The sequence below is a fragment of the Bufo bufo genome, chromosome 8 (genome assembly GCF_905171765.1).
Source record: "Bufo bufo chromosome 8, aBufBuf1.1, whole genome shotgun sequence".
NCBI lineage: Eukaryota > Metazoa > Chordata > Amphibia > Anura > Bufonidae > Bufo > Bufo bufo.
Window position 1 is genome coordinate 205,868,679 of NC_053396.1, and position 26,415 is coordinate 205,895,093.

Sequence of the window (26,415 nt, forward strand, 5' to 3'; positions counted from 1 at the left end):
ACCATCCAAAAACGGTTTAACAAAACTTTAAAAACCATGTTAAAAAGGTGGTGTCCAAAGATGGAAAGGATTGGGACCTTCTTCTGCCCTATCTCATGTTCGCAGGGCGAGAGGTGCCCCAGGCCTCTACTGGGTTCTCACCCTTCGAATTGCTATATGGCAGACATCCTCGTGGCTTGTTGGACGTAGCCAAAGAGGCGTGGGAACAACAACCCCCTCCGCTTAAAAGTGTCCTTGAATATGTTACCAAGATGCAACAGCGGATAGAGACCGTTTTGCCTCTTGTCAGGGAGCATATGGAGGCCGCTCAGTGAGCCTAGAGTCGGATCTATAATCAGCAGGCTCGGGTCTGGATCTTTGGGTTTTGGTTCTGGTGCCGACCGTGGACAATAAGTTCCTAGCCAGGTGGCAGGGGCCCTACGAGGTACGTGAAAAAATTGGAGAGGTAAATTACAAGGTACACCAGCCGGGGAGGCGAAAGCCGGAGCAGGTTAATTTACTAAAACCTTGGAAGGATAGGAAAAACTGTATGGAAGACAGCTCGCGTCCGGGCTTTCTAGGGCAAGGGGTTCCAGCGCCTCTGCCTGATGCAAAGGAAGCGGTTGCCACAATAAAAATTGCTGACAGACTCTCCTCTAAACAGGCTCAGGAAACCAGGCAGTTCGTTAGTCGGAACACGGATGTGTTCTCAGACCTTCCTGGACGCACTTCCGTAATCCAACATGACATTGTCACTGAGCCTCAGGCAAAAGTCCGGTTAAAGCCATACCGGGTACTCGAGGCTCGGCGAAAAAGCCATCTCGGAGGAAGTGCACCTCATGTTGCGGCTTGACGTCATTGAGGAGTCTAAAAGTGAGTGGGCCAATCCTATAGTCTTAATTTCCAAGCCAGACGGGACGTTACGATTTTGTAACGATTTTCGGAAATTAAACAAAATATCTAAGTTCGATGCATATGCCTCGGGTAGATGAACTTATTGAGAGGTTAGGCCAAGCCAGGTATTTTTCTGTTTTGGACCTCACCAAAGGGTACTGGCAGGTACCCTTGATGGAGGCTGCCAAAGAGAAAACTGCCTTCGTTACACCAGAGGGGCTGTACCAATATAAGGTGTTACCCTTTGGTCTGCATGGCGCCCCCGCCACTTTTAAATGTCTAATGGACATTGTGCTTCGTCCCCATCGGCGGTACGCCTCGGCTTACCTGGATGATATTCTCATTCACAGTACTGATTGGGAAAGACACCTGCCCAAAGTACAGGCCGAAAGGCGGGACTAACAGCTAACACAAATAAATGTGCGATGGGGTTAGAGGAGACTAAATACCTTGGGTATGTCATTGGGCGCTGAGTCATCAAACCCCAAGTAAAAAAAATAGAGGAAAAACGGAATTGGCCCGGACCTGCTACCTCTAGACAAGTAAAGTCGTTCCTGGTAATGGTGGGCTATTATATGAGGTTTGTTTCCCATTTTGCCACTCTAGCGGCTCCATTGACAGGGCTCTTGAAGGGACAGAAGTCCATGATAGTCCACTGGAATGATCAGGCGGAAGAGTCTTTCTCCGCTTTGAAGTCGGCCCTGTGTGGGTCCCCGGTTTTGGTGACGCCCGACTTCAAGAGGGAGTTTGTGGTACAGACTGATGCCTCCGAAGTAGGCCTCGGTGCGGTACTGTCTCAGGAAGTCAACGGGGAGGAGCATCCCGTTGTCTTCCTCAGCCATAAGCTCACTCCAGCTGAGACCCGGTACAGTATAATGAAGAGAGAGTGCCTGGCCATCAAGTGGGCACTCGAGTCTCTCCGCTATTATCTTTTGGGGAGGAAGTTCCACATGGTGACCAATCACTACCAAACCCCTGTTTTAGGAATGCCCAGCCTTTTGTATTGCGTCTGCTGTTCGTGTAGTTAGCCCTATTTCTCCCTTTAAATGTACACAAACCACCTTATCTGCCTGTGAAGCAGTTAGCGAACACAATGGACATTAGCGAACACAATGGACATTGCCTGTGACGCAATCGACAAACACAATGGGCATTGCCTGTGATACATTTAGCAAACACAATGGTCTTGGTCATCGACCGCATGGAACTATGTTTGGCCCCTTTATCCAATTATCTCCAGGGTAGAGAGGAGAGATTTTACTGTTCATGTGGGAGTGTGTTATATCTTACTGTATATTGATTGGTCACTGTATTTTGTGTGCCTGTCCTCCACAAGGTCCCAGTGGGAGTAACCCTTGCTGGGGGACTTGCATAAAAGGCCAAGCTGTGGCCATCAATAAAGGAGATCGTTTTCACCCCCTTCCTGAAGTTTTGGCTCCTGTTTGGGGGGGGGGGGTTGGGAGCTATATATTCACAACACCTTCTGATTTACTTGGATTTCGGGAGAAGCTGTACGGATTTACTCAGCTGGAGTGTAAGATATCCGTAACACTGGTGGCAAGCAGCAGGATTTTCTCCCGAATGGATATATTGAACCGAAAGAAGGAGTGAATGGCCCACAGATAAGAACGGCTCAAACGAACAGCGTTAAAGGAACTACCAGAAGCTTGCGGCATAGTGGCAAATAACAAGCCGAAAGCCACGATAATTGCCGAATTGCTAAAGAGCGACAGAACCAGCGACGCTACCAGAAGAAACAGAATTTCAAAAGGACGTAAGATGGAGGCTTAGCATTTTGGGGCCCAACCCATCACAAGAAACTATCACCCAAATAATGGCGCAAGCAACGCAAGCACACAGCGCAAGAGTACAAGAGACTGCAACCCAACAAGGGGATATAATGGCACTACAGAGAGCTGCTAATGGACAGGCACGTAAGATTAATTATGCTGCATTTAAAGCCTTTACAGATGGCGAAATGGACATAGACAGCTATTTGCAGGATTTCAAACGACAATATGCATTGGAGAACCTGGAGAGAGATAGCTGGGCTGCAATATTGAGCAGTAAGCTATTAGGTCGAGCAGTGGAAGCCTACAGAGCAGTGCCAGAAGAAGAGGTCAAGAACTATGACAAGGTAAAAGAAATATTGCTGGCCCGCTATGCCGTCATACCAGAGGCATATAGGAAAAAGTTCAGGGCCCTCAGGAAAACGGGCAGAGACACTTTTACAGAGTGGGCCTTCCATAAGCACCGCGCTGCCCGCAACTGGATGCAGGGGTGCCAGGCGACCAAGTTGGTAGATGTCTTACAGTTGTTACTGCTGGAGCAGTTTTTTTATTTTGCTCCACCAGATGTTAGAGACTGGGTTCGTGACGGCAAGCCTCGGACGGTGGAAGAGGCTGCTAGACTGGCTGATGAACACCACGATAGCAGGACTATGGAGAGTAGCAGAGCACCGGCGGTCCAGCGTACCCCCACCTACACCCCAACATCCAAGACACCACCCGGGCCCAATGCGTCCCACACTGCACTAAGCAATCAGGGAGCACAGAAACCACCACCGATGTGTTATGGGTGTAACCAAATAGGACACATCAAACCACACTGCCCGCAGCGCATGTCTAACAAAGGGGGGCGACAACCAGCACCACTTCACCGAGCCGCAGCCCATTGCTTCCAGGAGGACTACAGTAAAGATACTCAAGGGGGTTATGCAGCGTATTTACCCCCAGAACCCACCAAGCAATGGTACGTACATCACGAGGTCAACCCCGTACAGGCCGCTGGAGACAACCGGGCACATCACCGCCAGTCCGTCCGCCTAAATGCACAGGAGGCTAGGGTCCTGAGAGACAGCAGAGCCACCATCACCTTGGTCCAACCTCACCTGGTCAAGCCGTCCCAACACACCGGACGCACCGTAGCAGTCCGGGTAGCTGGAGGGGCCCTCCATAAGATACCAACAGCTCGGGTTCATATTGACTGGGGTACGGGGGCTAAATCACTGGAGGTGGGGATTATGGCTGACCTTCCAGCCGAAGTGCTGCTGGGGAATGACTTGGGATGTATGACCTCCCAGTTTGTTACTCCAGCCCAGGAGGGAGCTTTACCGGTGACTACTCTGCAGCAGACCCGGACAACGGAGACCACACGCTCTCAGGAACCCCAGGTAGGAACTGATGTCCCGACGCTTGCCTTAAAGCCCACTATGTACTGGGACACCCCCCAAGATATTGAGAAGGAACAAAGGGAAGACCCTACGCTAGCAGGTTACTGCAGAGCCATAAAGAAACCCTAGGTAGACACAGACCAGGCCAGGTTTCAATGGGACAAAGGACGGTTATACAGGGTGACAGACGGGATTGGACAGGGGGCCAACCAAGTGACCAAAAAACAACTAATAGTACACCGCAAATACCGAAACTAACTGTTGCGGATTAGCCACAAAATTCCCCTAGCTGGACATTTAGGGATAAAGAAAACCCGGAATAGATTGACCCAGACCTTCTTTTGGCCCGGAATCACACAGGACATAGACCAGTACTGTAGGACCTGTAAGGTATGTCAGCGGGTAGGGAAGAGAGGTAACCACCCCCGGGCTAAGCTACGACCCCTCCCCATAATAGAAGAATCTTTTCTCCACATAGCGGTAGACCTAATGGGACCCCTACGCAAACCTAGCTCCACGGGCAAGAGGTATATCCTCACTATAGTAGATTATGCCACTAGGTACCCGGAGGCAGTGGCCCTCTCTAATATTCAGACTGAGGCTACTTTCACACTACCGTTCAGAGCGGGTCCGTCTGATGTCTGCACAGACGGATCCGCTCCTATAATGCAGACGTTTGGATCCGTTCAGAACGGATCCGTCTGCATTATATTTTAAAAAAAAATCTAAGTGTGAAAGTAGCCTGAACGGATCGGTCCAGACTTTACATTGAAAGTCAATGGGGGACGGATCCGTTTGAAGATTGAGCCATATTGTGTCATCTTCAAACGGATCCGTCCCCATTGACTTACATTGTAAGTCTGGACGGATCCGCTTGCCTCCGCACGGCCAGGCGGACACCCGAACGCTGCAAGCAGCGTTCAGGTGTCCGCTTGCTGAGCGGAGGCTGAACGCTGCCAGACTGATGCATTCTGAGCGGATCCGCGTCCACTCAGAATGCATTAGGGCAGTACGGATGTGTTCGGGGCCGCTTGTGAGCCCCATCAAATGGAGCTCACAAGCGGACACCCGAACGCTAGTGTGAAAGTAGCCTTAGACGGTAGTAGAGGCCCTGGTCAAGGTCTATACTAGGGTGGGATTCCCCCGGGAGATTGTGTCCGACCAAGGGACACAGTTCATGGCAGCCATTACCCAACAGCTCTGGCAGAGCTGTGGGGTAAAACCTATCCTGAACTCTCCTTATCACCGCCAGACAAACGGCCTCTGTGAACCATTCAATGGCACGCTGAAACAGATGCTAAAGACCTTCACAGAGACCTGCCGTAATTGGGAAGCTTTTCTTCCCCACTTATTATTCGCATACCGGGAAGTGCCCCAGGAGTCCACCGGCTTTTCTCCCTTCTAATTACTTTATGGGAGACGGGTATGGGGAGCCCTAGACCTGGTATGGGAACATTGGGAGGAAGACGTGGGAGAGGCAGGAACCCCTATTGTGCGCTACGTTCTAGAACTGAGGGACCGGCTCAAGCCCTAACCGACACGGTTCGGGAAAACTTGCAGTCGGCCCAAAAGCGCCAGAAACAGTGGTATGATATGGCAAGAGACAGAGTATTCGAACCCGACCAAAAGGTACTAGTCTTGAGGCCCCCCAAAACAGACAAGTTACAGGCCACCTGGCAGGGTCTTACAAGATAGCAGCCCTATGTGGTAGTGAGATGTTCAAATGAACGGATCAGAAGATCCTTTCATGTGAACATGATCAAGCTATACTTAGAAAGGGCCGAGGAGATATCCGCAGTATGCGCCCCAGCCGGCGAAGATAGCGAGGGCATCCCCTTACCTGATATGCTTGCAGCCAGCTCCGTCGGGGTAGAACAAGTAAGTCTGGGAGACAACTTGAACCCCGAGGAAAGACAGCAAGCTTTCCAATTGCTAAGGAAATTTAGCAGTATGTTCTCTGCCGTTCCAGGGTACACGACACTGGCAGTCCACAGAGGAGACCCCAGGTCAGGTACCCCTCCGGCAGCAGCCATATCGCATTCCCGAGGCCGTTAGGGAGAGCATGCGTAAAGAGATAATACTGTAGTCATCTTAGCCTTAGGGGTGATAGAACCCTCCCAGAGTCCTTGGGCCTCCCCGGTATTGTTGGTGCCGAAGCATGATGGGACGACCTGTTTCTGCATTGACTACCAGAGGCTCAATGACCGGTCAGTCACCGATGCCTACCCCATGCCCAGGGTAGACGAATTGTTAGACCGGATGGCAAAAAGGGAATTACTTGACCACTATAGATCTGTGCAAGGGATATTGGCAGATCCCTTTGGAGCCAGAGGCCATCCCCAATTCGGCCTTTATCACCCGATTTGGCCTGTACCAGTTTAAGGTCATGCCATTTGGGATGAAGAATGCCCCGGCTAATTTTCAGAGGGCGGCTGATTGGCTCTTAAATGGATTATAGGACTTCGCATCCGCATATCTAGATGATATAGCCATCTTTAGTTGCACATGGGAGGCCCACCTGGAGCACGTGCTCAAGAGAATCCAGACTGCCGGCCTAACCTTAAAGCCGGACAAGTGTCATGTAGGGATGGCAGAGGTGCAGTACCTAGGTCACCGAGTGGGCTCCGGGAAACTGAGTGGGCTCCAAAGTAGAGGCTATAACCCAGTGGCCCCAGTCCTGCACCAAAACATAAGTTATGGCATTTTTGTGGGACCGCTGTTATTACCGGAAGTTTGTGCAGGATTACAGCACTATAGCTAAGCCCCTCACAGACCTCACCAAAAAGTCTCTCCCCAAGCAAGTTGTATGGTCCTCAGAGTGTGCGGACTCCTTTCAAAAGTTAAAAACGGCCCTCAGCGAGGCACCTGTATTAGCGGCACGAGATCATTCTAAAAAATTTCTCATCCATACAGATGCCTCAATGTTTGGATTGGGAGCCGTATTGAGTCAGGTAGGGGAGGACAGCATGGTGTACCTGAGCAGAAAACTGATACCCAGGGAAGTCAGTTATGCCACCGTGGAGAAGGAGTGCCTCGCCCTCGTTTGGGCCCTCAAGAAACTCCAACCTTATTTATACGGGCGCTCCTTCACTGTTATGACTGATCACAACCCCCTGATTTGGCTCAACCGAGTGGCAGGAGACAACCCCAGACTATTGAGATGGAGCCTGGTACTGCAGCCTTATAATTTCACTGTGCAGTACAGACCAGGGAAACAGAATGCCAATGCAGACAGGTTGTCTCACCAAACAGAACCAGACCCATTGCCAACTGCTTCTTGGGCATTCCCAAGCGAACCCGTTGGGGTCTAGGCGGGTATGGCATCCCATGGAACCAAGGGGGAGCTATGTGACCAAACCCCTGTTTAAGGAATCAGAGTAAGACAGACACTAGGGGCATCAGATTTGCATTTTCCTTTAAGTATAGCCCTATGGCGGAGCGGATCCGCCCAGTTATATTTAAAAATTGGGATGTTCTGAGGAGAGATGCAACTCTGAATGAGCTCACAGGACAGAAACCACTGATCTCTTTCAGAAGGAGCCATACTGTTAAAGACAAACTTGTTAGGAGCAGGTTTCAGCCTGACAAGAGCAAGAATTGGCTCAAAAGCAATCTACCTAAAGGTAACTACAGATGCGGCACTTGTTCACTTTGCACCTATAATTCCCCAAAAAAGTATATTGAATTTGCTGGGATTCAGCACAAAGTTAATACCTTCATTAACTGCCAGAGTACATATGTGGTATATTTACTGCTGTGCACTTGCGGGCGGCTTTATATTGGGAAGACTATCAGGTGTCTTTTTGAACGAGTCAGGGAACATTTTAACTCCTTTAAGACAGGTAAGGGATGTTCAAGATTGATAGTCCATGATGGCGATACTGGCTGTATTTCCTTCTCTAGCTTGGAGATTGTACCTGTTTCCTGAGGCGATGTGAGGTAATTCAATAAACTTTATTCAGACACAAACAAATGACAAAGGTTAACAACTGTCATATCTATATAGCCTACAGGTGGCAGTAAACATGTTAACATGTATAACTCCTAACATCCTCCCTTTCTTGTGAAATCAAGTAATATATAACATAAGATGATTGGATACCACAATACATTCCAAAGGTGACAATGTTTTTTATAATGTATCTAGCATACAAAATCCTTATATCTTGTTGGTGTTCTAATAACCCTAGTTCTAGTACGTCTTAGTGTGGCAGGAGCTTCACATTGTTGCATATGATCATCCATCCCTGTTTCTTCGGGAGTTGTCTCATCTGGAGATGTACCTGGTGTAATCACTTCACTTATTTCAATGTCAGATTTGTCATCTGCAGTCCTCAGAAACTTCCTATTCCTTCTGTATAACTGTCCATTTGCTTCCACTTTATAAGATCGTGGAGCAACTTTCTCCAAATACCTTGTCGCCAAATTTCATCTGTTGACGACGGCGATGGTTGTATTTGCACTGGCTAACCAATGCTTAGTTCGGGAAGTTCCTTGGCTCCTTTATCATAATATGCCTTTGCGTCTTTCAGTTAGGTTCTCGACCACTCCTTTAATAACCTTTGGAAACAGCAGTTTCTGAGCAGTCGGAAGTAAAGTCCTGGTCCCTCTTGACATTAGCCGTTGTACAGGACTACTGCTGGTGCCTTCTGATGGGGTATTTCTCTAGTCAAGAACCGCTTTCCAGATATCCTTGTCATCTCGTTTAGCTTTCTTTATGAGTGTTTTTGCTATTTTTACAGTAGCTTCAGCTTTACCGTTGGACTGACTGTGATATGGGGATGATGTAAGATGTTAAAATTCCCACTCTCTACAAAATCGTGCAAACTCTGAGCTGACAAACTGTGGTCCGTTATCTGTAATTACAGAATCAGGGATTCCATGTCTGCTAAAATGTGCTTTGCAACAATCTATAATTGTTTTAGAGGTGGTATCAGAAACTAAATCAATTTCCCAGAAATCTGAATAATAATCAACAATTATTAAGTAATCTTGTCCTGTTAAGGAAAATAAGTCCATGCCTAGTTTGCTCCAGGGTAGAGTGGGCAATTTGTGAGTCATCAGAGGTTCTTTTGTTTGTTTACGCATATACTCATTGCAAGTGTTACAGTTCTTTATTGCCTCTATAATCTCTGGGCCCATGTGTGGCCAAAAGATGACATCCTTGGCCTTGCGAAGGCATGCACCTATTCCTAAGTGGCTAGAATGAGTCCTCGCAATCATTTCTGGGCGCATGTTTTTTGGTATGATGACTCTGTGTCCTTTATACAGAATTTCATTTTGTATGCTTATCTCATCTCTAAAGCCCCAGTAGTCCCTGATACAAATCGGTATTTTTTCTTTTTGGTCTGGCCATCCTGTAAGAACAGTAGTTTTTAATGCTTGCAAGACTTCATCTTGTTCTGTGAACTTCTGAATTTGTTGTAGGCGCAAATCAGACACTCTTAGATATTCTGCAAAGTTTATCTCTTCCAGTTCCTTAGAAAAGGCATCCTCTGATTGCATCAAGAAAATCTCATAATCTGGGGTGTCCTTGTCCATTGTTTTGTGAGGTAATGCTGCTCTTGATAGGAAGTCTGCAATATACATTTCTGATCCTTTTTTGTAAACCACATTAAGGTTGTATTTTTGCAACTGTAGCATCATGCGCTGTAGACGTTTTGGTGCTACTAGGAGAGGTTTTTAAAAAATGCTCTCTAGAGGCTTATGATCAGTCTCAATGTTAATAATATTTTTTCCATGTAAGTACTGATTAAACTTCTGGCATGCATATACAATGGCAAGACATTCCTTTTCAATCTGGGCATATCTTTGTTCTGTTGAAGACAGTGTACGTGACGCAAATGTCACTGGCTGACCTCCTTGCAAAAGTGTTGCTCCAAGACCTTTTTCACTGGCATCACATTGGACTGTTACTTCTTCATTGACATTGTAGTATCTCAAAACTGGATGTTTAGTAACAATATCTTTTATTTGCTTGAGGGCTTCATCATGGCTGGATTGCCAGACCCACAAGCTGTCTTTGTCTGTCAGTCTGCGTAGTGGTTCACATACATCCGAAAGATGTGGTAAGAATTTTGAAAGGTAGTTTACAAACCCTAGCAGTCTCTGAACTGCTTGTACATTGTCAGGCTTTGGTACTTCTAAAATTGCTCTGACTTTTTCTGGATCAGGACGCAGGCCTTCTGCTGTGAGTAAATGTCCCATGTATGGTACCGACGATAGCCTCAATCTCAGCTTCTTTTTATTGAATTTTAGGTTCAGCTTTCGTGCTCTCTCTAAGAGTCCAATCAAATTCTTGTCATGATCCTTTGTGGCCTCCTCTGTAGTGTCACCACAGCCATACACCAATATATTATCTGCAATAACTTCCACTCCGGGTAGGTCTTCTACTGCTTCATGTTGTCTACGTTGATATTCTTCTGGTGCAGTAGCAATCCCAAAAGGCATGCGTAGCCATTGGTAACGCCCAAAGGGAGTCCAGAATGTAGTGAGATAACTGCTTTTAGTGTCCAGTTTTACTTGCCAGAAGCCATCCTTAGCATCTAAGACAGAAAATACTTTTGCATTTGTTAAACTTGGTAGGATTTCCTTTATAGTGGGCATTGGATAATGTGAGCGTTTTAGTGCTTTATTTAAGTCTTTGGGATCAATGCATATTCGCAGCTTGCCTGGTTTCTTAACAGCAACCATACTACTTATCCATGTCGTAGGTTCTATGACCTTTTTTCTCACTCCCAGTGTCTCTAATCTCTCTATTTTCGCCTTTAAGTCTGCTTTAAGTGGAGCCGGCACTCTACGTGGTTGGTGTTGAACAGGAGGTATTGCTTCATCTATTTCTAGGTGATACTCTCCAGGTAGACACCCTAGTCCTTTGAAAATTTCTCTATATTCAGTTGTGATCATTTCATAAGAAAAGGGTGAAGTTGTAGTTGTTTGCTGGTCATCATGTAATAATACATTATGTTCTACATTCAGGGTAAGGAGGCCCATTTTCTGACATGTTTCTGCTGAGAGAAGTGGTTTGTGTTTACCTTGGACAACTTGGAATTGCAGCGTATATGTTTTATCTTTATATGTACAATTTAGATTACATTGGCCCATAGGTGTCATATAGGTATCATTGTACCATTTTAATTTGACATTACTCTTCTGTAATGTTGTCTTTCTTTCTTTAACAATTTTGCAATAGTCTTTGTATGTCATAAGGTTGCAGGTGGCCCCACAGTCTAACTGTCAGTGTAACCTTTCCCCTGCTTCTCTGTCAGTGCTGAGTTCTAGTGGTACAAACCACTGTGACCCCGGACTGCTTACTGCTCCTATTTGATGAATAATAGTGAATACGGATTCTTCTGAGCTGCTGCTCTTGATCTGTGCAGCCATATGTATTCTGCCATTTGCTTTCTGCCTGCATACTCTAGAAAAATGGTTTTGCTTTTTGCATTTACTGCAGGTTTCTCCATATGCAGGACAGTGGTCTCTCCCCCAGGGGTGGTTGTTTCCACAGTATCTACATCTGATTGTATTTACTTTGCTTTCTTTCATGGGCTTTTTATATGTTTTAGCGGTATAATGTACAGCTTCAGTTTCACTTTTGCTTTCTTGCATTGCTTGTATTTGCATTTCTGTAAGTTCATGGCTTCTACACATATCCATGGCTCTCTGTAGGTTCAGGTCTGGTACTCTGAGCATTCTCTTTCTAGCATTAATGTCTTTTGATCCCAGAACTATTCTGTCTCTGATAAGTTCATCATGTAATACTCCAAACTCACATGTAGCGGCGAGCTACCTCAGTCTAGTCACATACTGATCTATAGTTTCCAATGGGCCTTGGTTTGTGGTATTGAATATGTACCTCTCATAAATGATGTTACGTGAAGGCATAAAATGGCTGTAATGCATCCAGAGTTTTCTCTGTGTCCTGCTTGTCGGCATCAGAGAGTGAGAGGTGCTGATAAATACGCAGACCGTCTCTCCCCATCACTGAGCGCAGTGTCGCTATCCTTACCTTTACGCAGACCGTCTCTCCCCATCACTGAGCGCAGTGTCGCTACCCTTACCTCGGGGTCTTTCTTATCAAGTTCAGTTGCCACCTCATAATCTTCCCACTGGCATTTGAAATATGTCCAGTTAACTGCCAGGTCCCCTTTACAGTCCATGGGAGACGGCACAGGGAAGTTGTTTGCAGCCATTTTCTGTAACACGGTGTGTATCTTATTAATAAATTACCAATGAAACAATTCTTGTTGATCTTTTGTTCTGATATTAGGACTTTAGTGGTTTCTAAAACACCAAAGCCCTCTCCACTTCTGACACCATGTTTCCTGAGGCGATGTGAGGTAATTCAATAAACTTTATTCAGACACAAACAAATGACAAAGGTTAACAACTGTCATATCTATATGGCCTACAGGTGGCAGTAAACATGTTAACATGTATAACTCCTAACAGTACCCACCCCTCTGCAGGGGGGGGGGGGGGTAGACATCGCCTCCTCCTGCAGAGGGAAGCCAGGTGGATCTTACGCACACAAGCCCTGGGGGAACTCGGATTAAATGACAGAAATGATCTCAGTCCCTTCCTTTAGTAATAAACCCATAAATATGCGTATGTTTTGTGCACATTACTTATAACCTATGGTTGTTACTTGTATATTGTTTTTATGTATTTTTGAGTCACCCTTTTATATAGACGCAGTCTGGTTCGTCAGTCTCCATGACAACGACCTGCGCCAGTGATTAAAAGGAGCGATGCGCAAGCACGCATTGACGCACAGCCTGAGGAAGCGCATGTAACGCGAAACGGCCGCCGCTGTTCAATGCGTGCTTTAGAATTATCCGACCCCCTGCCACATTTGATTATGGAAATAAAAGCTGCTGCTATTTCAACACACGGGTGAGTGCCGCTGTCTATTTTCTCTTCTACACTGGTTCCCTGTTTAAGGTAAGGAATGCCCAGCCTTTTGTATTTCGTCTGCTGTTCGTGTAGTTAGGCCTATTTCTCCCTTTAAATGTACACAAACCACCTCATCTGCCTGTGATGCAGTTAGTGAACACAATGGACATTGCCTGTGAAGCAATCGACAAACACAATGGGCATTGCCTGTGATACATTTAGCAAACACAATGGTCTTGGTCATTGACCGCATGGAACTATGTCCGATCCCTTTATCCAATTATCTTCAGGGTAGAGAGGAGAGATTTTACGGTTCATGTGGGAGTGTGTTATATCTTACTGTATATTGATTGGTCACTGTATTTTGTGTGCCTGTCCTCCACAAGGTCCCCGTGGGAATAATCCTTGCTGGAGGAATTGCATAAAAGGCCGAGCTGTGGCCATCAATAAAGGAGATTGTTTTTACCTCCTTCCTGAAGTTTTGGCTCCTGTTTGGGGGGATTGGGAGCTATATATTCACAACACCTTCGGATTTACTTGGATTTCAGGAGACGCTGTACGGATTTACTCAGCTGGAGTGTAAGATATCAGTAACAACCGGCGACCAAGGTCCACTTGTATATATTGAGCAAAAGAAGGCAGCACTCCAAAAAACTTTGAAAAAATAGTGGGTGATTTATTTAACCCATATAGCAGCAACGTTTCAGCTCTACTCAATGGAGCCTTTGTCTATTTCGAGGCCGATTATGGTTGCTATAGTGATGGCGGAGTCATTGCCGACATATGTGGGTGGCGATTTTGTCCTGAGCTTGGAATATGGGTGACTGTGGTGGCCCACAAGTCTACTAATTTTCCTTCAACCAGGCTAATTTAGTTTAAAATGTTGATGATAGTGGGCTCTACTGATTTATTTGTAATATATTTGCGGTCAGGTGATTTTCCAAGGGGCGTACTTGCAGGCTTTTGGGCGGGAGCATGCGCACTGGACTCCCCTGAAGCCGCAGCCATCTTTGGTGTGGTCTCCTGTGCTTAGAATGGTAATCCTGTCTCTTGCGAGAGGGCGGATGTGCGACACTTGCGCAGAGCACATTTCCTGACGCCAACTGGGTCCTGATTTCTCCGGCTCCATGTGAGACTGTTCAAGTACTTTTTAAACAATTTTCAATCACTATATCATGTACACCTGAATTTTTCTTTTCATCAATCATGTTTATTGACACTAATCATGAACACTATATGAACTTTTATATGGATATCGGCACTATGGACACTTTATGAATTATGCTATGGAAGATTATGAAAGTAAAAATGAAATTATGCAGTTTTTAACTAAAGGTTCTTTTTTATAATCATGAATTTTGAGATAATTATGTAATCACGTTATTATTGAGATTGCTATATATGTATTGCACTTTGCACATATCCCTATAGCTTGACAAAGGCTCCATTGAGTAGAGCTGAAACGTTGCTGCTATATGGGTTAAATAAATCACCCACTATTTTTCCACTGATTTTTGGAATGCTGCCTTCTTTTGCTCAATATATACAAGTGGACCTTGGTCGCTGGTCTTTTGGGTATTTTATATGTATACACTCTAGTAAATGCTCAGGGGATTACTACGGTAATAAGTGGTGTGCTCAGCAACCAGAGGCTGACCATCACTTTCGACACTTTGCTATTAATAACGATCTCTTGTACAGGTTGGCAGTGAAATTGTGAAACCTAATCCGTTCATATGGTATTTCACATGGCTCAATCATCTATTTGGAGGACTGACAACAAAGAAGAACATTCTCACCCCCAAACATATACATATTTTGAAAAATGTAGTAGAAAAAGATGGCCACCCTCGGCACTGTCTGTTGCCATACCTAATGTTTTCCATTAGGGAGGTGCCACAAGCTTCTACAAGGTTTTTCCCCCTTTGGTTTTGACCACCGCCTTCAGGGTTTACTCGATATTGCCAAGGAACATGGGAGGCAAAGTCTTCTCTAAACGAAAGTGTCATAGAGCATGGAAAATAGAGCATGTGGTGCACATGTAAGACCATCTTAGCTATGGTCATGTCAGAAACATCTGAAGATGGTGCAAGAGTCTCAGAGCAAAGTTCACTTTTCGTCTGCAAGAGCCAAGAATTGTAATCCTGGGGACAAAGTCCTTATCTTGGTGCCCTCCGTGAACAGGAAGTTCTTGGTCCCTACAAGATAGTAGACAAGGTGGGGGAAGCAAACTACACCAACTAGGAAGCCATGTAAACTTGATGAAGCCCTGGAAAGACAAGGAATCATTGATAACCCACCGGGGTGGTAATTTGCCACAATCCATCCCTCCTACAGGCATCTTTTTAGGCCCTGTCTCTGGTCTACCAATATGCAGGGCTGGAACGACAGGTAGGGCGGCACCTCAATAACCATAAGGTGGGGATGAAATCCGGGATGAATCTTTGGCCTTTTAGCCTCAGGCCGCTAGAGCTGAAGGCCTATGATGCAGCAGAACAGCGCAAAAAGCACCAGTTGCGTTTAAAGGGGTTAGATTAGTAAACAATATCTGTTTATTCCAAAAATGTGTCTAGTACGCCAGTTCCTCTCCCTTCACTTGACTGGGGCAAGTATCAGACACAGCCTACAGACATCTTTGACCCTTTGGTTGATCAGCACTGGTGTAAATTCATTCTCCCATGTGGACAAAAACACAAAGCACCGACCTAGACCATAAACTGGTTTATTTCCTCTACCACTGTTCTTTACAGCAGTAACGGCCTGGGCGTTGGAGTCTACACGTGACACAGTTACCGCACAACCTCTACCAGATGTAAGCACCACTATTTCCCACAGTCCAACTGAGGAAGTGAGGTCCCTTCCCCAGTACTGTCCCTATGGGGCAGACCTCACAGAGGTTAAACGACAGCCCTGAACCAAAGAAGCAACAGCGCTGGAGGTCTGGTCATTGTGAAGCTGTAGACGCTGCCGGTCATTTAATAGGTCGCCTCTTCTGTCCTTAACGACGTGGACATACATCAGGAAAGAGAAAAACGGGTCAGGAAACACTGTCCCCCTGCAGTATGGGAGATGGGAGGTGTGTCTGACAACAAGCCTGTTGACAGTTTCCAATGACAACCAGAGAATTGTGAGTGCAGATCTAGGCTATAATACAGGATCAGATGATGTAATAAACTTAACTCCTAAACAACCAGCAACTTTTTACTGATACCACCAAGGCCAGTAATTGGCCACAGCAATCATGTGATTAGACATCACATGATCGGCTGCCCCATAGTAAACAGAGACTGGTGGGGAAGGAGGGAGCTCAACAGGTGAATTTTTTAATTTAATGTTTATACGCTGTTATCTTCTTTCATACACGTAACTACTTTTAACCCCTTAAACACCACAGACCAGGTGTAATAGGTGCAGTAACATAGTAAGTATGGGGGCCTTCAGCAGGGCCCCAGCTGCCATAGCAAGCGGTCAGCACCCCATGATTGTGTTGTGGGGTGCCAACTGGAGGACAGAGGGAGTCCAGCTCTCTAACTGCTCAACTGCTGCCGACACTATTGACTGCAGCATCTAAGGGGTTAAAAAGCTTGGGTTATTAGCTGCCATCTGCTGTGTGTGGAGTGGGTTCAGCCCGCGAGCCAGCTCCATACATTCCTTAGCGACCACTGACTTGCATACCCGTTCACTGGTCGCTAAGAGGATAAAATTCTACTGGTCGCCCTTGGAAACAGACAGCGCTTTACTCCACTCAGCTGTCGGACAGGTCCTCTGGACTCCCACAATGCACTGCTCTCTGACAACCGGCAGACTTCTAAACATAGGGTTAGGCATAAAATGAAAAGGAGAAAAACAGATTTCCAAAGAAGGGATGGCCAACCTGCGACCCTCCAGCTGCTGCAAAACTACAACTCCCAGCATGCCCAGACTGCCTACAGCAGGGCATGGTGGAAGTTGTAGTTTTACAACAGCTGGAGAGCCGCAGGTTGGCCATACCTGTTCCAAAGCGACTAAACATTACGTAAACTTAGGATGCAGCATGTGGAGTTTTCCTTTAACGGCTATGTACACCTTTTGGGGCATTTTTTTATTTTTATTATTGCACAGTACTCATTTTGAGCCAAAAATAAAATTATTAAAAATATGGAGTCTTTTTTTCTGTACAGAGCTTATATGCTCTAGTAGCACCCTTTGGATTTTCAGTCTTTTCCATCAGACCAGGAGCTGCTTAAATAAGTGTTTATCTCCGTAGTTTTGAGATGAGGTTTATTAGATAACCAAAAGTGAAAGTACCAATCACACAGCTAGAAAAACCGTTAACCTTTGGTGACAGAACAGCTCAATATTTTTTAATAAAGGCCAATTTAATATTTTTTTTTTTTTAGTAAAATGCAATCCTAAAAAAAAAAAAAATTGCATCCGAAGGTGTACATGGCCTTTAAGGACACACATTGTATAGATGAGAGCATTAAAGGGGTTGTCTGAGTTATTATTTTGTTCTTTGTATGTTTCTAACTAATCAAATGTAAAGGCTTTACCATGCACTTACTGCATCTACAGTTGCTGCGTTCTCAGATTTCACTGAGGGTCACATGACCTGTGATGTCAGCCTCTCTCCCTGCTCTGATGATGTTTCGTGCACAAGCCTGAGAGAGCAGATAAGTGTCTGTACACGAGACGTCACTGTGCTGGCCATGCCCCCCTGCACTGGCTGAGCTGCTGCTCTCTGTCCTGTGTCTCCCTCCCACTGGATACTTCAGGAAAGATTACCCCTTCAGCGGCTTTGGTGAGAAGCTGCAGGCAGTGAAGAGACACAGGATCTGCGCTCCTCATCCTGAAGACACAGAGCTGACAGACTAGAGGAGTTCTGCAGAGCATTGAACAATAACAGGTAGGGGGAAGATCCTGTGTGTATCAGCAGTGTCATTGTACAGCTGGGACTTGTAGTCCTACACGTACAACATGCTGATGAGTAACCCAGCAGTCAGACATGTCACTTAGGGAAGCACTTGTATTCACTCCCTTTTTTTTTTACCTAAAACTTTCTTAGCTTAGTTATATATTGCTGTCCATCAGATTTACAGTGCTACATATTTTTTCTTCATAACTCAGACAACACCTTTAAGGGATCCCCCAAATAAAATGTTGAGTATTAACCTCGTGATAACAGATCATTGTGTGTACAGGCTGGCAGCAAAGATTATATCCCTCTTGATGAGCTGTGAGGCGGCATCCATCTTGGCGCAGAGTGTGGCGTCTCCGACCAGTCGAGCGGCAGAGCGCACGTCCCGGCAAGCTTCATCCAGCCGCTGGACGCAGCGCACAATGAGGCCTTCCTGGATGTCAGTCAGCGTCATGATCTCAGAGAAGGGCTGGAAATGAAGGGAAATAAAGCTGTGAGAAGTAAAGAATTAAAGGGGTTTACACATTGATGACCAATCCTCAGTATATAGATCAGCAGGAGTGTGACTCTCGGGACCCCTGCCAAGGCCATGTAATGTTACGATCATCGGTCACATGGCCTAAGCGCAGCTCAGACCCATTCAAGTAAATGTACCGTGGAGTGCTTGATAAGCTGGGTGTGGAATGACGATCGGCGGGGGTGCTGAGAGTTGGACCCCCGACAATCTCATAACAATTACCTCTCCTGAGGATAAGTTAAATCCTGGAGGACGCCTTTAAATAAGAATGATCCTATTCACCCACAGCAAGTAGAGATCTTTAAAATGCCACTGAACACAAAGTCTATTAGAAATCTGAAGCACTTTTCATTATACAATGATTAGGATGAACTGTCAGTCAGCAGAAAGGACGCTTATTACCATGCCGCGAGCCCATTCGTACACCACCTCCGTCAGGCCAAACTTGTACTGTGCAACATAATCTTCTACCGACTCCTTCAGGCCGCATTCCCGCTGAGTCAGCGCCAAACGCTCCGCCAACTCCTGCACCTTCTTGACACCCTGCGGATAAGAACAGGGGGTAGAGATTATCAAATTGACTCAAAAATTTGGAAATTTGGCTCAAATTTTTCTTAAGTCTCTGATTCTACCAAATTTGTATTTCATGTGATTCAATTTGGGAGAATCAAGGAGAGGATCTTATAAAAGTCAGATAGCAGATACCTTATTCAGGTCTATATTACCATACGGGACATTATTATAATACAATCACTGGCAACCAAAAAGGAGATGATGATATATGGAAGTGATTATAATATTACAGCCAAAGGAGAACTGCATAATTGAACAGGGGCTCTAGGACCCTGCTGAGCGGCCCCTAGCCTGGATACAAGACGAGATACGGCCTCTAGGCTGGATACAAGACGAGATACGGCCTCTAGGCTGGATACAAGACGAGATACGGCCTCTAGGCTGGATACAAGACGAGATACGGCCTCTAGGCTGGATACAAGACGAGATACGGCCTCTAGGCTGGATACAAGACGAGATACGGCCTCTAGGCTGGATACAAGACGAGATACGGCCTCTAGGCTGGATACAAGACGAGATACGGCCTCTAGGCTGGATACAAGACGAGATACGGCCTCTAGGCTGGATACAAGACGAGATACGGCCTCTAGGCTGGATACAAGACGAGATACGGCCTCTAGGCTGGATACAGGACGAGATACGGCCTCTAGGCTGGATACAGGACGAGATACGGCCTCTAGGCTGGATACAGGACGAGATACGGCCTCTAGGCTGGATACAAGACGAGATACGGCCTCTAGGCTGGATACAAGACGAGATACGGCCTCTAGGCTGGATACAAGACGAGATACGGCCTCTAGGCTGGATACAAGATGAGATACGGCCTCTAGGCTGGATACAAGATGAGATATGATCTTGTAGGTGAGCCTGTAGATCCTGCACACTTGTAGGTTGGAGAAGCTGGAATCCCAGCCGGTCCCATAAATACTGGGTTGGTGATACATCTGGTGTTCGGGCAGTCAAGGAAGTGTTGTAATCCATTCTCCAACACGACCATAGTCAGATCCCAAACAGAACCTGGATTCGTCGGTAACGACAATACGGTTCCATTCTATATCAGTCCAGGTTTCTCATTCATAGCACCATTGCAAATGATGGTGGCTGTCAAAGGCAGGACGAGAAATGGGCGCCGTGACAGCAAATTTCCTTCTGCTAAAGAGGTTTTTCCAAGATTTTACTACTGATGACCTATTGAGTACCTGATCGGTGGGGTCTGACACCCTGGACAAGCCCCGCTGATCAGCTGTTTGAGAAGGCACTGGTGCTCCTGTGAGAGCCACGGCCTTCTCGCAGATCACGGCTGTGCTTGGTATCGCACTCAGTCCCATTTACTTCTATGGGGCTGAGCTGCGCCTAGGCCACGTGAAACATGAACGTGTTGTCACTTGGCCTAGGGAAAGTAGTGAGAAGGCCGCGGCACTCACAAGAGCACCGGTGCCTTCTCAACCAGCTGATCGGCGGGCTCCGAAGGGAATAGGTCATCAGTAATAAAATCTTGGAAAACCCATTTAAACATGTGAAAATGTTCCGGGTAGAGACAGGGGCATGTATTGAAGGTGCCACCTGTGTCTGGATGATGGGCAATGAAACTTATCTAAAAGACAATCCTACTTCTCTCAGTCCAATGATGCTCCCCATCTCAAAGTCTGTAAACTGGGCAAAATGTCTTTGCGTGCATCGTAGAGGCTTGTCTACCTGTCAACGATCTCTCACCAAGAGGTACACTACCCAAAAGTAACCTCTGAGAACCTCTTTATAGGGAAGCAGGGAAAGCACTTTTACACCCTCTTGTGGTAAGACACAGTGCCCAATCAGAGCAGGCCTTAGTAGTTATATTCCTGTACATAGGATCAGTATTATAGTAGTTATATTCCTGTACATAGGATCAGTATTATAGTAGTTATATTCCTGTACATAGGGGGCAGTATTATAGTAGTTATATTCTTGTACATAGGGGGCAGTATTATAGTAGTTATATTCTTGTACATAGGAGCAGTATTATAGTAGTTATATTCTTGTACATAGGAGCAGTATTATAGTAGTTATATTCTTGTACATAGGAGGCAGTATTATAGTAGTTATATTCTTGTACATAGGAGCAGTATTATAGTAGTTATATTCTTGTACATAGGAGCAGTATTATAGTAGTTATATTCTTGTACATAGGAGCAGTATTATAGTAGTTATATTCTTGTACATAGGAGCAGTATTATAGTAGTTATATTCTTGTACATAGGAGCAGTATTATAGTAGTTATATTCTTGTACATAGGAGCAGTATTATAGTAGTTATATTCTTGTACATAGGAGGCAGTATTATAGTAGTTATATTCTTGTACATAGGAGCAGTATTATAGTAGTTATATTCTTGTACATAGGAGCAGTATTATAGTAGTTATATCCCTGTACATAGGAGCAGTATTATAGTAGTTATATTGTTGTCAATTTTCTTTTTGTTGAGCAGAAATAATAGATGCATATAGGATCAATCTCCTTACTGTAATTTGCATAACAGGCAAGTTAGTGTATACAACATAAGCATATTGTGGTACAAAGACATTTGAATGTGTACAAAGATAACGTGTTATATTCCAATGCATGTATTGACCATAACATAAGATGCGTATACAACAAAGCTATTGGTCCAAGAAAGGTTGTTATACTTGGTTAAGGACACATAGTGTAAAGTGTATCTGAATTAATGGGTATTTGAGGGAAGGGAGGAAGGGGAAGTAGGGATATGTGAGGGACGGGAAAAAGGAGGTGGAAGGTAAGAGGCCCTAGTGAACAAGGCCCTCCCGGACACACAGACATCCATTACAAATTGATACAGTGAAAGCAAGTCGCACCACTAGTCAGGTGTATGCTATAGACTTTATTAACTCCGAATGCAAGGGGTAGGGCTTACACTCTAATCCTTTCAACCGGAGCTTTCAGTTGGTCTCCAGGGCTGAGTCTAAATGATAACCATGGTCTCCATATCTTTAAATGCTTCTCATGCTGTCTGGCCTCCCAGCTCGCTAGCGCCCCCAAAAGACAAATCTGGTCCACCTTGGTTATCCAGTGGGAAAGTGTCGGGGGGAGTCCTCGCTAAGCCATCTCTGTGGTATAAGTAGCCTCGCCGCCTGTATTAGGTGAGTGGCTAAATTTATTTTAGAGGGGGACAGGGCGGGCGTGGGAAGCTAGAGAAGCACCAGTTCTGGAGACAGTAGAATGGAGGTATTCGTTACCGTGTTGATCATGTCTGATATCCTCTCCCAGAATGGGCAAATTTTTAGACAGGGCCAAAAGATGTGTGTCAGTGTACCTGAAGCCTCCTTGCATCTCCAACACAGGTCTGAGCTGCTTAGCCCTTTCAGAAATAATTGCTTGGGGGTTTGGTACCATTGTGTAAGTACTTTATATGAGTGCTCTTGTACCCTAACACACCGCGAGAAGCCGTGGGAGTGTGCATGTATGTGGAGAATGTCTGTTTCAGTAAAATCCGTATTTAATTCGGTTGCCCATGTCCTCAGATACTGCGGCATCCCTATGGGACCTGAAGTGTTCAGAGCAAGATATAACAGTGAAATTAACTTACGTGGGGGAGTCTCAAGATTCAGTAAACTACCTTATGTTTTCTGTTGTCCAGCAATGGTTTACTAATAGAATTGAACTCTATGGAGTCTAAAAAATTGCTGGATGTTAAAATGCGGTTTAGTGGATGTTGGTCCGGAAGAGCTCCTGATGCTCAATCTAGAAATTCAGCCGTAGTGTAATTTTGTAATTTATACCATGCTGAGGACACGTGTTCTGTCTTGGGTCTGACTGAGAATGGCGTGAGATCTGCTGGCATAGCCGGGGATGGGACATGGAGCAAGTATTGGTCTTTGTTTAATTGCCTGATAACCGAGGGTGTGCCTCTGAGTAAAACATGAGAATGTAGTGAGGAAGAGTTCAGCCCCTATAGCCCAGCTCTCTGCACCTTAGAGAGCTGGAATAACTCCAGGCCATCACCTAGGGTACGGAAGTTAGGGACGTGGACCTGTAGCCATGGCTTTATAATACAGATGGACATCTGGGAGTGCAAAACCACCCTGGTTTTTCCTCAGTATCAGTCTGCGGTGTGCTGTTCTATAGCGCCCCCGCCCTCCCACAGAAATATACTGAACAACCTTCTAAGTTGAGTAAAGAAGGAGGAGGGGAGAAAGACAGGCAGCATCTGCATTACATATAGAATCTTAGGCATAATAAATGCCTTCAATAGGTTTTTCCGGCCCATCCATGAGATGTATGGAATGCATAATGTATGGAGTTGTTGTTGAACTTCTGTTAGTAATGATGCATAGTTCAGCTGAAACAGTCAATCTAGGTTAGAGGGGATCTTAATACCTAAATAAGATAAGTGGGATGTCTGCCAGATAAATGGTGTCCAGGACCTGAGGAGAGGGGTCAACTTCGGTGGAGCTGAGACATTCATGGCTTCAGATTTTGCAAAGTTTACTTTGAAATTGGATACCCTACCATACTGCTCGAAAAGAGATAACAGATGCGGGAAGGCCTCGACCGGGTTAGAGACCATAACCAGTAGGTCATCTGCATAAGCTGCATTGATATATTCCGTAGAATCATTTGTAGTTCTAATTCCTTTAATACCTGGGTGATCTCTGATAGCTTGGAGCAGAGTCTCCATAACTAAGATGTAAAGGGCAGGGGATAAGGGGCAGCCCTGGCGCGTCCCATTCCTTATGGGGAAGGGAGGCGACAGTGTGCCATTCACCCTGATTGCTTCCTGAAACTGGGTTGGGATGCCAAACTTATGCAATGTCTTCTTCATGAAGTTCCAACTCACCCGGTCAAAGGTCTTCTCAGCATCTATACCTAACAAGACCAGAGGGAGGTGTTTCTTTATTGCCAGTTGTATGGCTGCTATTAGTCTGCAGGAATTATGACTACCCTCCCTACCTGGGACGAAACTAGCCTGATAAGGGTGAATAAGCTTAGGGAGGAAGACGCCAAGGCGAGTGGCCAACAGTTTAGCCCAAACCCCGATGTCTACGTTTAAAAGTGAGATTGGCCTATAGCGACCACATAGTTTAGAATCTTTCCCAGGTTTAGGGAGGATTGTGACTGTGGCTTCAAGGGATTGTTTATGCAATTGGGAGCCTGTAAGTAGTCCGTTGCACCAAGCTGTTAGGTGAAGGGTCAAGGTTTTCGAGAACTTTTTAAAATATCCTACCGGGAAGCCATCGGGGCCAGGGCTCTTCCCTAGGGGCATAGAGTTTAGAATGCTTGTGACCTCTTTCTCAGTGGCTGGAGCTAATAAGGATTCTCCTTCTTTATCATCTAGGCGGGGTAATTTCAGGTGGCATAAGAAGTCATCTATCGTTGAGTCATTAGTCCCGTTTATCCCTCCCACTCTATCGGAGAGCCCATATAGATCCTGATAGAATTTTTGGAACTCTTTGGCAATGTCAGCTGTTTTATGTAGAGTGGTACAATTTTTTGTATTAATACCCGAGATGTACATGGAGTCCTTTCTCTGTTTAATGAGGGAAGACATCAGTTTCGTGCCTTTATCCCCATGTGAATAGAAGCGGAATTGTGAGTACTGATACGCTTTTGCGTGACAGATGTTAAGGTGGTTCTTCAGTTGGTTTCGTAAGTGAGCCAGTTCAGTTTGTGCATTAAGACCTCTAAATCGTTTATGGATGGTATCTATCGCAGCTATCTGTTTGAGCAGGGAGTGTAAGATTTTCTGTCTATCTTTCTTGACCCTGCTACCCAGGGAGATAAGTTCCCCCCGTATAACCGTTTTATGCGTTTCCCATACGGTCGTCAGAGGCATGCCAACTGTAGTGTTATCCTTGAAGAACCAAGACAACTTTGGATTGAGGGCATTGACGTCCTCCTGCTTATCCAGTAACATTTAATTCAGTCTCCACTGCCGAGTCTGGGAGGGCAAACTGGAAAACTGCAGTGAAGTTGATACAGGGGCATGATCCGAGACCGTGATAGGTTCAATGGCGGATTGCACCACCATATCGACACAGCTGCTGGAGATAAGGACATAGTCCAATCTCTTGTATGTATTGTGTGGAGCTGAGAAAAATTTATAATCTCGGTCATTAGGGTAGAGCAATCGCCAGGAGTCTATGAGATTGGTATTTGAGAGGTAGCTATTTGTACGACCCAAGGCTGCTTGGGTCAGCTGTGAGGAGCCGTCCGAAGCATCTACAGTGGGGTTCAGCGTAACATTGAGGCCCCCCACCCCCAATCAACCGTATGCCTTCCGCAAAAGAGGAAAGCTTTTTTAGAGTGGTGACAATCCATTGTGCCTGACCTCCATTAGGGCTATATAGGCTAGCCAGGGTACTACCTGTGTGCCCATTGTCCCCTTTACAAAGATATAACGGCCATCTGGATCGGTTTGAGTGATAGTGGTTTTAAAAGGAACTCGTTTAGATATAGCTATGCCAACACCCCTAGAAGCTTTATCAAATGCACTGATAAACCAATGCTGAAAGTATGTTTTTTGGAGTGTGGGCATGTGTGTTGATTTAAAGTGCAGTTCCTGGAAGAAACAGATGTCTGTGCGCGATTTCCTCAGAAGGCGATCGCTTCTGTGGGGTGTTAAAACCCACTTACATTAAAGGAGGTACATTTAATTAAAGACATCATGGTGTTCGCAAGATGTTTCTAAAGCGTATGTTAGCATAGATGTATGTGTGTGACCGGGGAAACCGGGTGTAACCATAAACATCAGTAAAGTTAGAACTGTAAAACATAACATCAATAGAAATAGCAGGTATCTCATGCAGAGGGTGCCACCCCACAAAACAAGAAGCAGCACGAGCAGCACGAGGGAACCCTAGATATAGCGCTTGCACCAGGTCTGCGCAAGTGAACCCCTGTTGAGAGCCTGGGGGGGGAAGGCAGTTAATTGGCAATCGATGGAAATAAGCCAACTCTCCCTGCAAAGTCGGGCAAACAATAGTAAATGATAAGATGGTACCTAGCCGTAAGGTGAATAACCTTCCAGAGCAGAGGCCCACCAGGAGGTTAGATCCCTGGTCCGCAAGGTCATCAGAGATAGCAATACAAACAGAACAGGATCATCTCAGTGCAACATATACTTGCGTGGTGGTATTAGGGTGTTGCGCTAATGGCGGTTCAGCGAGACCGCTTCTGTACAGCCTGTAATGTTGCTGTCCATAAGTAAGGCTGTGCCCAGAGATTGTATTCTAAAACCTCAGGGCCTGTAGGTGGTCTTCTTCGTCGAGGCCTTAACCCATCTCTGTTCTTCTGGAAGGTCTGGTAGTGGGACCCCAAGTCCTGCTGAGGGTAGCCATAACGGGATGTCAAGTGGAGTAGTTTGAAGCAGCTCCCATGATGTAGGTAGATCCGCAGGCAACCGAATCGTACACCTTTTTTCTCCAGATGAAAAAGTGAAGCCAAAAGGAAATAGCCATTTGTAGGGTGTTTTAATAGCCCTCAGGTGGTCTGTGAG

General features: G+C 45.7%; 1 protein-coding gene across 3 annotated transcripts in view; it reads right to left on the reverse strand.

Moving 5' to 3' along the window:
• Positions 1–15,387: 15,387 nt before the first annotated feature.
• The window catches only part of SKIV2L (Ski2 like RNA helicase), a 49,252-nt gene continuing 38,224 nt past the window's right edge, over positions 15,388–26,415 (reverse strand). Inside the window, exons 29-31 of one of the 3 annotated variants that reach the window (XM_040405451.1) lie at positions 18,757–18,897; positions 18,092–18,306; positions 15,388–15,932 (exon numbers count right to left, since the gene is read on the reverse strand). In XM_040405451.1, the coding sequence (XP_040261385.1) occupies positions 18,106–18,306; positions 18,757–18,897 (342 nt within the window). In that variant the 3' untranslated portion in view covers positions 15,388–15,932; positions 18,092–18,105. Of the gene's footprint in view, positions 15,938–17,101; positions 18,307–18,756; positions 18,898–26,415 lie in introns of those variants that run through there. The other 2 variants (XM_040405450.1, XM_040405449.1) reach the window with 2 other exon arrangements.